Source organism: Momordica charantia, assembly GCF_013281855.1.
Source record: "Momordica charantia cultivar OHB3-1 chromosome 3 unlocalized genomic scaffold, Mcharantia_2.0 BLBB01000003.1, whole genome shotgun sequence".
NCBI classification, from domain to species: domain Eukaryota; kingdom Viridiplantae; phylum Streptophyta; class Magnoliopsida; order Cucurbitales; family Cucurbitaceae; genus Momordica; species Momordica charantia.
In genome coordinates, this window is record NW_028275161.1 from 1,908,166 (window position 1) to 1,922,618 (window position 14,453).

The 14,453-nt window shown below is 35.6% G+C and overlaps 2 protein-coding genes across 2 annotated transcripts; one reads left to right on the plus strand and one right to left on the minus strand.

The window, feature by feature from the left end:
* Window positions 1–2,469: 2,469 nt before the first annotated feature.
* LOC148212147 (uncharacterized) lies at window positions 2,470–5,904 on the minus strand. Its single transcript, XM_088121727.1, has 4 exons — window positions 5,482–5,904; window positions 4,519–5,307; window positions 4,369–4,421; window positions 2,470–4,264 (listed from the first exon to the last, which is right to left on the minus strand). Exons 1-4 carry the CDS (start codon window positions 5,902–5,904, stop codon window positions 2,470–2,472), a joined length of 3,060 nt encoding a protein of 1,019 aa, XP_087977853.1.
* A 4,770-nt stretch (window positions 5,905–10,674) lies between these two features.
* On the plus strand, window positions 10,675–12,836 carry LOC148212148 (uncharacterized). Its single transcript, XM_088121728.1, has 3 exons — window positions 10,675–10,752; window positions 10,855–11,978; window positions 12,053–12,836. Exons 1-3 carry the CDS (start codon window positions 10,675–10,677, stop codon window positions 12,834–12,836), a joined length of 1,986 nt encoding a protein of 661 aa, XP_087977854.1.
* Window positions 12,837–14,453: the final 1,617 nt, after the last annotated feature.

The window sequence follows — 14,453 nt, forward strand, 5'->3', positions numbered from 1 at the left end:
TCCAATCTCATATTTTATCGTTGTTTATGATTTGTGATGCCTCATTTTGCTCGATAATTTTACAAGAAGTTTGATATTTAATTAAAAATATTTTTTCTAAAATTAAAAATTTTAATTATTCACGAGGCTGAGAAATAAGTGCCTTGTTGAAGCCCCACAAATCTCTAAACTTAAGGTTGCCTGTTTCCTACAAATTTTTCTAAATAGGACGGAAAATCTCTTTTAGATTCTTTGATAGGTGGAGGTAGAGGAAGTATTTTCCTTCCACCTAAACGGAGTGGGGGAATACGTTCCGTGTCTCTGTTCCCCATTATCTGCTCTGCCTCCCTTTAAATATAGTAGTAAGAAACACGTGCGATGCACGTGGAACTCAAAAGTTTTATTTTTAAGTACAAAAAAATTAATTAAAAAAGTGATAAATTATAACGTAACCTAATTTTATAAAATTGAAGATGTTAGTTTCAGCATTTTATTATTATTATATTAACATTTTAGGTATTCGTATTATATTATATTAATTTTAATTAATACAAAATATTGATTTAAACATATTTTCTATTCATTTATTTATGGTACCTTTTACAATTCCTAATTATTTATTTATGTGAATATTTTAGATAATTCTTTTTTTTATCATATGAATATTTTTTTATTGGAATTTAAATCAACACATGCGATGTTGCATGAATGCTGAACTACGTATTATATTTTATCATGATTTTTTATAAAAATATTTTATCGGGATTAATTACAATTCTTCATTTATCGTCAAAAAATATCACAATATATTATTTACTTACGATTTTTTTTTGTAATTATAATTTAAAAATAAAGGATAATTAATTATTCAACAAAATTGAAACTGAATTTAAACATGTTAATGAAATTAATAATTGTTTTATATAATACAATACATTATTTATTGGACTTTATTTTTAAATTAGAAGTGGGAAAGTTACATAATAATTACCTACTATAGTTCTCACCTATTTTTACCTATACCGACCCAATATTATCATATGTAGCTCAACCATAAACTTCAGCTAATAACAGAGCCCGACTACAAGGATTTTGTATTTCTAAACATAAATGCACAAATTATAGAAACCTATTTTTCTCTCCTCTCCCTTCACGCGTGTATCGTCTTTCACTATATGTCGTCTTCTTCTATCTAGTGCCGCTACTGTCTCAACAGCTTTCTCCTTCTGGCTCGCCACTACCGTTCCCTCTCTAATTTAGAAACAACATTTTGCGACCTCGATTACAACTGTTATGCCATCTGTCTTCCCTGTAACGACTTCTACTATGCCCTTTGGTTACGTTTGGTGAGAATGAAAATCTCACTTTCTCGCAAGTTTTTTAGTGCTCTCCCCTTTGCATTTTGTATTTATCTCACCCACTATGTGTATATATATCTCTCAAAAAGATTAAGAAAATGAAAGAGTTTTTAGAAGTTAAATGGAATAAAGATAATGGAGCATTAATGATATTCTAATTATAGTCTTGATTCATAGTATATGGCAAAATTGAAATAGGAAGATGAAACACTAAAAGATATTATGGCATAAATGAAGGGAGAGGAGAATTTAGAGGGGTGGGATCTTAAGGGAGAGAAGAGAGAAATTGAGAGAGAGAAAATTTGTATTTAAATTACGCAATTACGATTAAAAGAACAGTGAAAAGAGTTAAAATGAGAGGGTAAAAATGGAACACAAAGTTTCTTCTAATAGTGACTTTTATATATACTAGTAAAATACACGTGTGTTGCACGTATAATTGTGTGGTTTTAATTTATAGTAAATAAACGCACGTATAATCGTGTAGTTTTAATTTATAGTAAATATTGCACATATATATATGTCTGTATTGTTTATTTTGAGAGTACCGATTTGGAAAATGGTACAAATAACTCATGTGTGTATTAAGAAAAGTAAAAATAAATAATACCAAAAGAATAAAAACGTAAGATTTGCATATATCAAAAAAGAATTTCTTTATAAACAATATTCTTCGTACAATTCGAAGGTAAATTATTATCATGACCTATCGGTTTGATCCAGACTATTGTTGTCTTCATGGAAATTCCTCTTGATAGTGCAACATAAAGTTGTCCATGAGAAAACACATGTTGAGGAAGATATATTCCAACATGTGGAATTGTTTGTCCTTGTGCTTTGTTAATTGTCATTGCAAAGCATAGACAGATGGGGAACTGTTTTCTCTTGAACTTAAATGGATATCCCGCATCATTTGGTGGGCTTAATGGTATTCGTGGAAGAAAAGTTTGTTTCCCTGCATGAGCTCCCATTGCTATTTCAGCATGTATAATATTTTTGCCAAATGATCGACACACCAATCTTGTCCCATTGCATAATCCATGGGAGGGATCCAAATTTCTCAACAACATAATGGGACAATTTACCTTTAACATAAGTTTATGTGGTGGTATTCCATTTGGTAGTAGGGAATTCAAGAATTCTTCCTGATAGTAAGCATTGGTGTCATCAATTGCCTGATGAAAGTTGTACTTTCTCCTGGAAAAAGTTTTATGAGTTCTTCATTTAAATTATCTACATGGTCATTTGTTGTTGCCAAAATAGCTCTATGTGTCATGTAATTTGCTGATCCAGCATGAAGTTCTAGATTCGGATATACTTTCCTTATGAATTCCCCTTTCGAATCATTTCCCGAATTTGTAACTACAATTTCTTCAGGCAAGTTAATTATATCATCTTTAATGGTAGGTTCTTTTCCATCCCCAACTCGCAAAATAAAATCTGCAATTGTTGTATCATCATATGCTCTCATATTTTTCTTGAGTTGAATTTTGTGCATTTTATCCCAGAGATATGATTTTCTCAAACTAACTGCAACTGTTTGTTGTCTTGTTCCTTTAGGAAGCACCGGGAGCACTTGACGGAAGTCTCCTCCGAAGACTATTACTTTTCCTCCAAACGGGTGAGGAGAATCCATTATATCTCTTAGTGTTCTATCAACTAATTCAATTGTATATTTTTTTGCCATTGGAGCTTCATCCCAAATTATTAGTTTCGCCCTTCGAATTAATTCAGCTCTTGCACTCTGTTTTGATCTATTGCACATTGTTGTTTCATTTGCTTCCAAAGGAATGTTGAACCGCGAATGTGTCGTTCTTCCTCCTGGCAATATTGACGCTGCGACTTCAGATGTTGCAGTTGCCAAAGCTATCATTCCCTTTGACCTTACTGTAGCTAAAAGTGCTCGATACAAAAAAGTTTTTCCAGTTCCTCCAGGACCGTCTATAAAGAAGGATGCACACGTATTTGTATCAATTGTTTCAAGGATTAGATTATAAGCAATTCTCTGCTCATTGTTCAACCTTAATGACACTTGGATATCCTCTTCGTCTATTGTAATAGATTCTTCATCTATGATTTCGTTGTTGGAAATGTTTCCATTATCATGAATTTCCTCATCCATCTGAGGTAGGTCAAATTGTCCAACATGTTTTCCCATTGACTCCAAAAAGGAATTCAAGTCTTTAAGGACTAATTGAATTTGTTTGGCCGGCGTATAATTGTCGTTTGCCTTAAAATCTTCAGCCATATGTTTCCAATAAAGATCCCATAATGTTCGAACTTCTGTTGGCTCACAATAAACTAATAAAGTAGCAAAAAGCCTTCGAAGTGCATATGGCATTTGAATAATTACAGCTTCATCTAAGCAGGCTTTCAAACTTTGATCAGATTCAAGCAAACCTCTTTTTTGTGCTGACTCTTTGAATGTAAGACATTGTTTTCCTTCAACTGTTAGCAAATGTTGAAAAGACATAGGTCCTACAACATGATTTAGTAAAAGTCTGAGGTAATACCTTTCTCCTTCAATTGGATTTGCTCCATTAATTCTAGATATAACATATCCTTTTTTTCGAGACATCCATTCTTTTGCACTTTTATCCCATACATAGTACTCTGGAAAATCTTTGTAAAGCAATTTTCTAGCATCTTCATCTGTTCCACACATTTGAAAATATTGTGTCAACATTGTTTTCGAAGCATATTCAAATCCAATGAGCCGTTGTAAATTCTGGTTCTCCCAATATGAAACCAATTGTTGATTTGGAAGATGTAGTTGTAGATTTATAACTGAAGGATACATTTCATTCATCCTAAAGTCAAAAATTCTCCACAACGCTTCTGGTGCTGAAACCCATCTTGCATCTTGGAAGTCTTGTATCTCATTGACAAATTTGTCATCATCATCCTTTGTTATTGCAACTGCTGCTCTGTCATGACCTTTATATATATATATTTGTAGAGATATTTGACCGCCTTAATTGCTGAACAAATTTCAACATTAAGATGACAATTATATCTTCCAAGAAGATACGGATTATAAGGAGCAACCCAAGCATTATCTAAGATTGCATTCCTAATATTTATCTGTAAATGAAAAAAATTAAGTATAACTTTATAAGATTGTTTTAAAAATTGAATAGATGTCATTAAAAAAAATTAATACATTTTGTTAAAAACTTACTTGTGTTCCGTCATTTCTTCTTCGATATAATGGATATGTATCTTTTCCTTGCATAGTTTTTGAACTATAAGGTCTGGGATAGTGGAACCTGCATTTCCCATTAACCATACATGGACTACTTTTTTTCAATTCTCCGCACGGTCCATGAAGCATGTGTCTGACTACGTACTCATGCAGAAGAGGTTTTTCATCCTTGTTTGGAATTTCAGCCGAGACGTAGTTATCATACTGATCTGCATTTGTTATTTTGTAGCCACTTTGAAAAATAATTAAAATATGAGCATGTGGCAATCCTCTCTTTTGGAATTCAATGACATAAACATAAGCTGCAACATTTCCAAAAATTTGTTTTTTGAAAAGCTGATCTTTAAGATCCTGGAGTTTTGCTCTGAAAACTCGAGAAGTGAGATCTGGTCTATCTTGTGGATGTTGTCCCGGTAGAAGTTCTTGACGAATTTCTTTCCAATCTGAGTTGCATGTCATTGTAATAAAGAGATCAGGTTTTCCAAATCTTTGAACTAAGGTCATGGCATCTAAGTATCTGCGTCGCATATCTCTTGGACCACCAACAAAAGAACTCGGTAATACTATCCTCTTTCCTATCTTGTCACCTCTTGTTTCTCCCACATTAACAACATCTACCAACCCTTGGTACAACTCAGATCTTATATGAGATTGTTGTGTTATAAAGAAATCCAGTCTTGTTGTTTCAAGTTTGATGTACATATCAACTGCATAGTGTTGGAACAATCTTCCAGCCAAAAGAAGAATTGGTGGGTCGTGTCTTATCTGAAACTTGAAACAATAATACTCTCTACAAGAAATTCTTTTCTGTCGTTTCTTCGATATACCTATCAATAAGTTATGTTATAAAATTAAAATATGTAAAGACTTTTGTTTCTTGAAAAAGAAAAATATGAAAATTTAGTATGTTACCAAAAATATAGAAATCTAGTAATATACCTCGACATTCTCTTTGAATGATTTCTTCTGGTGTTCCAAGAGTTGGGTATCTTGATTATCAATCATCGCATTTGATCGGAGATTTTCATTTTTGCGAGTGCATCTATCTATTTCTTGGTGCCATCCAGGTTCTCCTCTTGGAAATAACAATGGATATTGTAATGAGTCATAACAACTAAAATAATGTTTTATTCTGTGTCTATTTCCAGAATGTTCATGGACTACAATGTCTCTCTCGAAGGGTACATTGTCTGTGTTTCCTTCAATCCATATTGCAGCAACTTGATCTGCTGAGGGTGTGTTATAGACTCGTTGATCAATCTTCACATTACTTGCAATATGTATTTGGATGTCTTCGAATGACCCAATATCCTTCAAGGATCTAAAGATTTGAGTATACGGGTTATTCTGTAAGACAACCATTAACTTTTCTGTAATTGATTCATCGAGAACTCCATTTTGTAGTACCTTGATTCTATTTTGAACTTCGTTTTCAGTATCATAAAAATACAATTGGAAGTATCTCGGACGATCCTCTGGTAGAAGTGATGGAAGATCATGATATATCTGTCCTTGAGCTCTAAAGGTATAAACCCCCTTTCTTGACGACGCCAAGTTTTTGTCCAAATTAACCCCAAAAGAAGTAAAAGAGAAAATACTATTGTATGCTCTTATATTTTTTCTAAACTTGATTCCTTCTTTATGTTGAGATGTAAAAAAATGAAGCAATTCACCAGGATATTTGCTCTGAGAAAGTTTAATTTCTCCATTATAGCAACAAAATGTTGGTGTCTCATATTCCAATCATTTTCCGTTGCAAAATGCACATAGAGGCATCGACTTGAGTTCATGAATGACAATATCTTCATCATTTGAAATGTCATCTGTTATAAAATATGTATAATTGTTTTTCAATTTTAATAGGCTGTATTTAAAATAATCAAATAATGAGTAAATAGATTATAAAAGCATACCGCTCGAAATTTTATGTAGTTCTTGTCGGACGAATATATTGGAAACCTCATTTTGAACTTGTTTTCTCTCTCGTGCTAGCTTCTTTGCATGAGAAGATTTTTGAATTTTAATTCTTCGTTCTTCGATCGATAATTCTGCATACTTTTTTCTCTTCCTCCCATTTTCAGTCATTTTTTTCTTTTCCTATAAATACAAATGGTTAGGATAAGCTACTAAATAGATGAGAAATTATTTCACCTATTGATTATTATGACCTTAGTCTAATAAGATCACCGTAGAGCTTATTATATGCAAATACTTAAATCATTTGGATTAAACAATACTATTTAATTTTTTTTATTTTTTTGTCCAATATTATTTTTTTCAATTAAATGAAATGAAAGTATGTAAATATTATATATTTATAATATTGTAAATATAAACTTCTTTAACTTATCTTGTAATTGAAAATATGAATTGTTTTAATTGAAATAATAATATCATTGTATAATCATGAAAATCACATGTATGAGTACTTAGTAGTATACAAATATAGTCGTCTTTTCTTAAAAAAAAAACCATGAAAGCTATATAAATATATGATATATATTCTTCATCCACACATACATAAAATAATTGAACAATTAATTATTTTTTAATTTTTAAAATATTGTAATACACTAATATAAAAATAAAGCAATTTTGAAAATTGTCATATGTCGTAATATATGTGTGAGCTTGAAAAATGACATGCAATTTTTTCCATGATCATATAAAACTACAAAAGAAAATAAATTAGGAAATAAATATTGGGAAGAAATTGTAATCGTTTCATAATATAATTAATAATTAGAAAGGAAATTGTAAAATTTTAATTATCTACCTTTTGCCGTAGAAGTGTCCCCTTGCATGGTGTTCATCAAACCTTTTAGTTGGCATCAAAGTTGTACTACAATAATAAACAATCCAAGTCAAATATCACACTATATTCATTTGGTTCCATTTGTAATTTAGTAACTTGAAAATCCAAAAAGGAAATGGTCATGAATTTTGTTATGCTAAAAATAGTAAATATTACTTTTGTTAAAAAGATAACTTTTTTTAATCTGTATATATATATATATATACAGCTAATCTACATAAAAATATTAAACAATTGAATTGTTACCCCGAGTTAGAACACAATGTCAGAAATTACATTGCAAATGGAGAAAACTTAACCCTCAAAAGTTCTCATTGCCGTCTGGAATATCCAGAACCGCCACATTTTTTGTAGAATATCAATCCTGCAAAGAAATTATAACTCAAATTAGATAAAATTACTTAATTATTCCAAAAAAAAAATTTGAATACTCAAGAGAATTAATATTGTAAAAGTTGAAAGTTTAATAATGTGTTCAATTTACCTACACCCTCAAGAACTTCAACTTGTTGCTGGAAAGTAGTTACAAATGTGAGGTTCAAATGAAATCGATATCCACGTTAACCTTAATAAAATGTTATGGCGTAAATATGAGAACCCAACATAAAAATAATATAAAAAAACAGATGTAATATAATCGAGATGGTTAATAAAAAAACAATATAAATTCCAAATAATTATTGTTGTTTGGTAATTTAGCAACTTTGAAAATTTATACTAAATTCCAAATAATTTTTATTCCAAATATTTTTTTTACTAAATGTGTTTTTTTCTTTTTACTAAATGTTGTTGACATATCTAAAAAAATCATATTTCAAACCTAAAATTTATGTTTCCACATACAAAAAATCAAAATCCAAACTACTAAAAAATATTGTGTCCCCGTCACAAGAATTTCGAAATATATATTCTTTTTTAAAAAGTGAAATCCACATTTTACGCATTATATTAATTAAGCTTAACTGAAAGAATATTTATTATTTTAGTTTATGTATTTTAAATTAAAATAGGTAATTTTTTTGTCGAAAATTTGAGATAATTAAGAAATACCAATTTTGCAAACCCTAATTACCACATTCTCAATCGTTTAAACATTTTTTTAAAATCTATACTTTATTTTTTTTAATATATAAGAAGTCAAATCTAAAAAAATATTAATAATAATATAAATTCTAAATAATTATTGTTGTGTTGCCATATAAAAGGGATCACCATAAATTGTAACTATTTTTAAATATTTACCGTAAAGCGAATTAATTTATTGCTTTAAATAGTTACCTTAGGGATGACTAATTGAGTATTTTTCAAAAATCAAATATTGAAACCTATCATTAATATTGTTACCATTTCTAAAAAGGTCAAATTTTCAAAACATTAATGACTGACATTATTAAAAATGAAGTTTTTTTTTTTCTTTTTTACGAAAATATGGTATAATTAAAAAAGACTAATTTTGTAAACTCTAATCGCGACATTCTTAGTGGTTTAAAAAAAAATTTGGAATATATTTTCCATATCTAAGAAGTCAAATCTCAAAATAATAATAATAATAATAATAATAATAATAATAATAATAATAATAATAATAACAAATTTCAATTAAATTTAAATCAGTGATTCACATTCATAAAATATGCGATAAATAAGGAATAATATTTTTGTTCATTTCCATATCACACCCATTTCAGATTTTTTTAAAGTACTTAAAAAAACTTTGTGTCCCCATCCCAAACTCTCATCTTACGCATCAAAGTTAAAAAAAAAAAGGTTTTAACATAACATAAAAAATATTTATTATTTTAAGTTTATTTATTTTAAATTAAATTACGTCTATAAAAGGGATTACAATAAATTGTAATCATTTTTAAATATTTACCTTTAAGAGAACTAATTTATTAGTTTAAATAGTTACCTTAGGATGACCAATTTATTATATTTTAAAAGATGAATTTTTAAACCTATAATTAATATTGTTACCATATCTAATAGGTCATATTGTCAAAACATTAATGACTAACCATATTAAAATACGGAGTAATTTTTTTAAAACGAAAATATGGGATAACATTATTAAAATTTGAGATAATATATTTTTTAAAATCTATACTTAATTTTTTTCCATCTCTAAGAATCAAATCTCAAATGACAATAATAGTAATAAATTTAAATTAAAATAAAACTAATAACTCACACTATTAAAATTTGCGATAATTAAGGAAAACATGTTTTTGTTAATTTCCATAATACATGCATTTCACTTGTAAACTCTAACCTACAACATTCCAATTTTTTTTATGAGGTTGCACCATATGAATATAAAGAACCACAATGATTTAGAGTTGCAGTTATTCACCATTAGAGAGTCTGTGATATTCGTAGATCATCATTTTTAAAGTTGTGGTATTGTTTCGATACCAGATCTGAGGCTAAAATGAGGTAAAGTTTATTTACATGTCTTTTTTTTTTATCAATCTTTCCATTTTATATCTATTTATGTTTTGGTATTTGCTATCATAATATTTCTCATTGCGTAAATCTACAATGACTTTTTAAAATTTCAAACATTTTCTTTTGGGTAAAATAACAAAACAAAAAAAAACCAAAAGTTAAATATAATATGGATTTACCTTTAATCAGCTTGATCTCGAACTTGTGTCAGATTTGAAACCGGTACTAAAGGAGATGTTGAGGAATAATATGTATTTCCAGAGGTAATGCTTGTCGAAAGAAGCTTTGGTGCTGTTATGCAATGGAAACCGAAAGTCGAGGTACAGGTGAAGATCGGAAGGAAGTCACTGGGCTGCGATGGGCTCGGTCCCGACCCGGGGCTCGGTCCCGACCCGTGGCTCGGTCTCGACCCGGGGCTCGGTCTCGACCCGTGGCTCGGCCCCGACCCGTGGCTCGGCCCCGACCCGTGGCTCGGCCCCGACCCGGGGCTCGGTCCCGACCCGTGGCACGGCCCACGGCCCTCCAGCGGCCCTTCATCTTCGATCCACGGTTTCGCCCAGGCCCGCCAACGAAATTAGGGTTAGCTACCTATGGAATGTTCTGGAACAACCTGGCGACTATAAGTAGCGATCCAGCCTTAGAGGTAAGGGCATCTAAAACTAGCTACATTTTACATTATCCTCCTGCTAACTTAAGCATCGGAGCCCGTGTGACTAGTGTCGCACCGGTTTAGCTCATCTGGTTTTGCAGGTACTAGTCCCGGATCAACAAGTTTGGTAGGTGCGAGGAGGAGAACCGGAGGACCGAAATCCACGCATCAACAATTGGCGCCGTCTGTGGGAATGACTTAAAGCATCCAGTTGAGCAACATGACACCAGAGAGGAGTCCACGACGCTCTCATGATGACTGTTCTGCCAAGAGAAGGCTGAACTTGGGCGACCCCCAGGTTGGAGGACCCGAGGATGAAACCAGCCAGCCAAACCAAGAGCGTCAGGAGAGGTTGCCCGAGGTGCATACATTAACGACCCCTGAGCCATTCCAATAGCAGTTCGCGGTCTTGGAAGACAAGGTAGAGGGCATGCTTCAACGCATGACCCAAGTCCTTCGACCATTCGAGCGACAGGAGTCCGACGAAGTGCCCCTTGTCAGAGACCCGAAAAAGGGGAAGGGCCCAGCGGAAAGCGATACCGAGGAGTCAACAAACAGTGTAGGGAGCAAGTTGCGGATAGGTGGAAATACCAGGCGACGAACCCGAATTTTCGACCCTCGAAAGACGAAAAAGCAACATAAATCCCCGGCACCAAATGGGGGCAAGAGCGACCATGATGACAGAAACTCTGAACCGATAAGTCTCGACAAAGGCAAACCGGCAGATCGGCCAGAGTCCTCGGAGAAGCGACATAGCCACAAGAAGAAGGGATTCGACCTCGAAGAACTACTGGATCAAGCCGACTCATCGTTCACGGAGGAAATCATGAGAGAAAAGGTCCCTCCAAAATTCAAGCTACCCACGGTGAAGCAATTCGACGGGACGACCGACCCAGTGGACCATCTAGATGCTTATCGGGAATGGATAGATATCTACGGAGTGTCGGAAGCGGTCAGGTGCCGGGTATTCTCGACTACTTTAAACGGGTCGGCCAGAATATGGTTTCGACAATTAAAACGAGGGTCGATCTCGAGTTTCAAGAGCTTGGCCAGAGCATTCGTGACCCAGTTTGTAGGGGGGCGGTGTCGGAGCCGACCCGTGGCTTATCTCTTAACCATTAAGCGGAGGACGACAGAGAGTCTACACGACTATGTAGCCCGGTTCAACGAGGAGAAGCTGCAGGTAGAAGGCCTTACAAACGCTGTATCTCTGCTGACCTTCATGTCCGGCGTTAGGGATGAACATTTGTCATTCTCGTTCGGAAAGAAAACACCGAATAGCTTCTCGGAGGCGCTGAGCCGAGCTCAGAGGTACATGAGCGCTGGTGAGTTCTTTTACTCAAAAAGGGAACCTGACGGAAAGCGAACCGACCCAAAGAGGGAGAGGTCGGGAGATAAACCGCAGGGGTCGAGATGGGAGAAGAGGGATCGGAGTAACCAGAAAGATCCACCCCGAAAATTTGAAAAGTATACCCCGACCACCGTTCCAATCGAGCAACTTCTGATTGAGATCAAAGACCAAAGGTTGCTTAAATGGCCGGAGAGGATGAAGGCCCGTCAGCTAAGCGCAGTAAAGGCAGGTATTGTCTTTTCCACAGGGATCACGGCCATGCAACTCAGGATTGTTTTGATCTCAAGGAAGAGGTGGAAGGACTAATCCGAAGGGGCTACCTCAAGGAGTATGTAGAGGAACCTAAAGCGACCCAGATCGGCGAAAGCGACAAGTCTCCCGCAAGAGAGATTCGAACTATAATGGGGGGCCCCATAGAAAGAGAATCTGGGAGAAAAAGGAAAGCAGATGTGCGTGAAGCTAGGACGAGTCGCGAGCAAAATGAGGTCTACCACGCGTATACTACAAACCGGCCGGTGACAATTGAATTTTCGGAAGACGAAGCAACTCACCTCCTTCACCCTCATAACGATGCACTTGTTATCACGTTGAAGATAGCAAATGTTAAAGTACATCGAGTCTTGGTGGATGGGGGCAGCTCGACGGATATCCTCTCTTGGACAGCCTATAAAGCTATGGATTTAGGAGAAAAGGTGCTCAAGAGTAGTTCGGCACCACTGGTAGGATTTGGGGGAGAACGGGTCATCCCCGAAGGGAGGATAGAGTTTCCAGTAACATTCGGAAGTGGGCCGAAGAGTGTCACCAAGATGGTGGACTTTCTGGTCGTTAACTACACATCCTCCTACAACGCAATACTGGGAAGACCGACGATGCATATGCTCAGAGCAATACCATCCACATATCACCAATCCATGAAGTTCCCAACACCGGGTGGGGTAGGAGAAATTAAAGGAGAACAACGAGTGTCACGGGAATGCTACTATACTTCAATGAGGGACAACGACAGAACTTTTACTAAGGGGGGCTGTTGACCTTTTATTTCTTCCTTCAAATATGGTTGTTTTCTACTTTTAACAAGATTTCTAATTATAATTCCTTGTGTTCAATAAAGTACCAATTTATTTGATTCTCTGTCAACTGTATCTCTTAAATCCAAAACGAGATACCAAGAGACTTTTTGATAAAATACTTTGTCTCGTCTACAAGCGTACTCTCAAAGGATATCGACAATACAATTGAGAGTAGGGGGCAACAGGTACCGACTACGGCTACTCAACGACGTAAGCTTGGTAAATCCAATCCTACACGGTGACGGTAAAACCAGCTATACAGAGCAGGCCGAGCAAGGCTCGGGGCCGACCACTGCTCGGGTCCGACCACTATTGGCATCGACCAAGTGCGAACAGGCACAGATCTACATTAGTCGGAGGTTTTACGAGATAGCCTATGTTTGTTAATAGGTCTTATTTTTGACTAAACACGGCTCGTGGACCGACCACTGCTCGGGTCCGACCATCACTCGACGCCGATCATGTGCGACGAAGCATGAATCTACTTTAATCGACATGTTTGGAAAGAACAATTAAACAATCTCAACACGACCAAACCAGAAGCGGGTCAATTGGCCTAGCACGGTTAAAACATGAGATGGAGTAAAAATACAAAAAGCAACAGCGGGTGTAAAACCATTGGCTATGACCAACGAGTTAGAAATCTACGAAAAGAAAGCAACAAAACTCCATCAGGGTTAGAGCCGTAAGCCAGTAAGTGACTGGTAAGAGGGTTAATTGACGATTCCAAAGAAAAGAATACAAGCAACATAGTGACAAAGCACATAAAAGTCAACCTTAAGAACTACTCGCTCAAGCTACCCTATTACTCGTCGTCGTCGTCATCCATGTCGTCAGGAGCGTCACGCTCGGCCCTAAAACGCTCCGGGAGGAAGGAAAAGTCAATGTCAGGGTGTTGAGTAGAAACCTGACGGAGAGACCAGGAAACACCGCACTCCATGGCAGAGTTTTGCAAGTCAACATACTCCTGAGCTTTCTTGAATTCCCTGGCCAAGAACTCAGAATTAGAGAGTCGAGCGTTGGCCTCGTCAAGTCTCCTCTGTAGGTTAGCTAGCTCGTCTCGAGATTTTCTCTTCTCTGCTTCCAACTCACGTTGGGTACCCTCCAGAAGGCTGGTGGCCTGGTTGAAGGAAGAAATGGCATGTTCCAGCTCCTCCCGAGGGGCATAGTGGCAGCGGAGGTGGTTAATTTCGTCAGCAATTCGACCCGAGAATACCACTAGACGATTGAAAGTCTGCCAAGGATAAGATTTAACGTTAGGGGAGAATGCTATGGCAAATACTGGAGGTTACCAAGCACTCACCTGGTGGAGATCGCTAAGGCATGTGCTGATGCTGTGCTGAAGATTTGACAGACCAAAGTCTGACCCACTTGATGAGTCGTCGAGGCCTTGCCAGAGACTAAATGCTCTTTCCAGGTAAGCTGTCCCGTCAGCATCAGAATTATATGGGCCAGAGAAAGGGAAAATTGGGACTTGAGAGGAGATTCCTGGGTGACCTCGAGGGGAAGACGGGGTAGCTGTCCCATGAAGTCGAGTAGAGCGCCTCGGGGCTGTCGGAGGCATGGAAGATCGAGCGT

Coding starts and splice junctions, on each gene's coding strand:
- LOC148212147 (XM_088121727.1), bottom strand. CDS start 5,904: ATGGTTGTCTTACAGAATAACCCGTATACTCAAATCTTTAGATCCTTG. Junction 5,308..5,481: donor CATTCAAAGAGAATGTCGAG/GTATATTACTAG, acceptor TTCAAGTTTCAG/ATAAGACACGACCCACCAAT. Junction 4,265..4,368: donor TGGGTTGCTCCTTATAATCC/GTATCTTCTTGG, acceptor AGGTCATGACAG/AGCAGCAGTTGCAATAACAA.
- LOC148212148 (XM_088121728.1), top strand. CDS start 10,675: ATGACACCAGAGAGGAGTCCACGACGCTCTCATGATGACTGTTCTGCC. Junction 10,753..10,854: donor TGAACTTGGGCGACCCCCAG/GTTGGAGGACCC, acceptor TTCCAATAGCAG/TTCGCGGTCTTGGAAGACAA. Junction 11,979..12,052: donor ATTGAGATCAAAGACCAAAG/GTTGCTTAAATG, acceptor TCTTTTCCACAG/GGATCACGGCCATGCAACTC.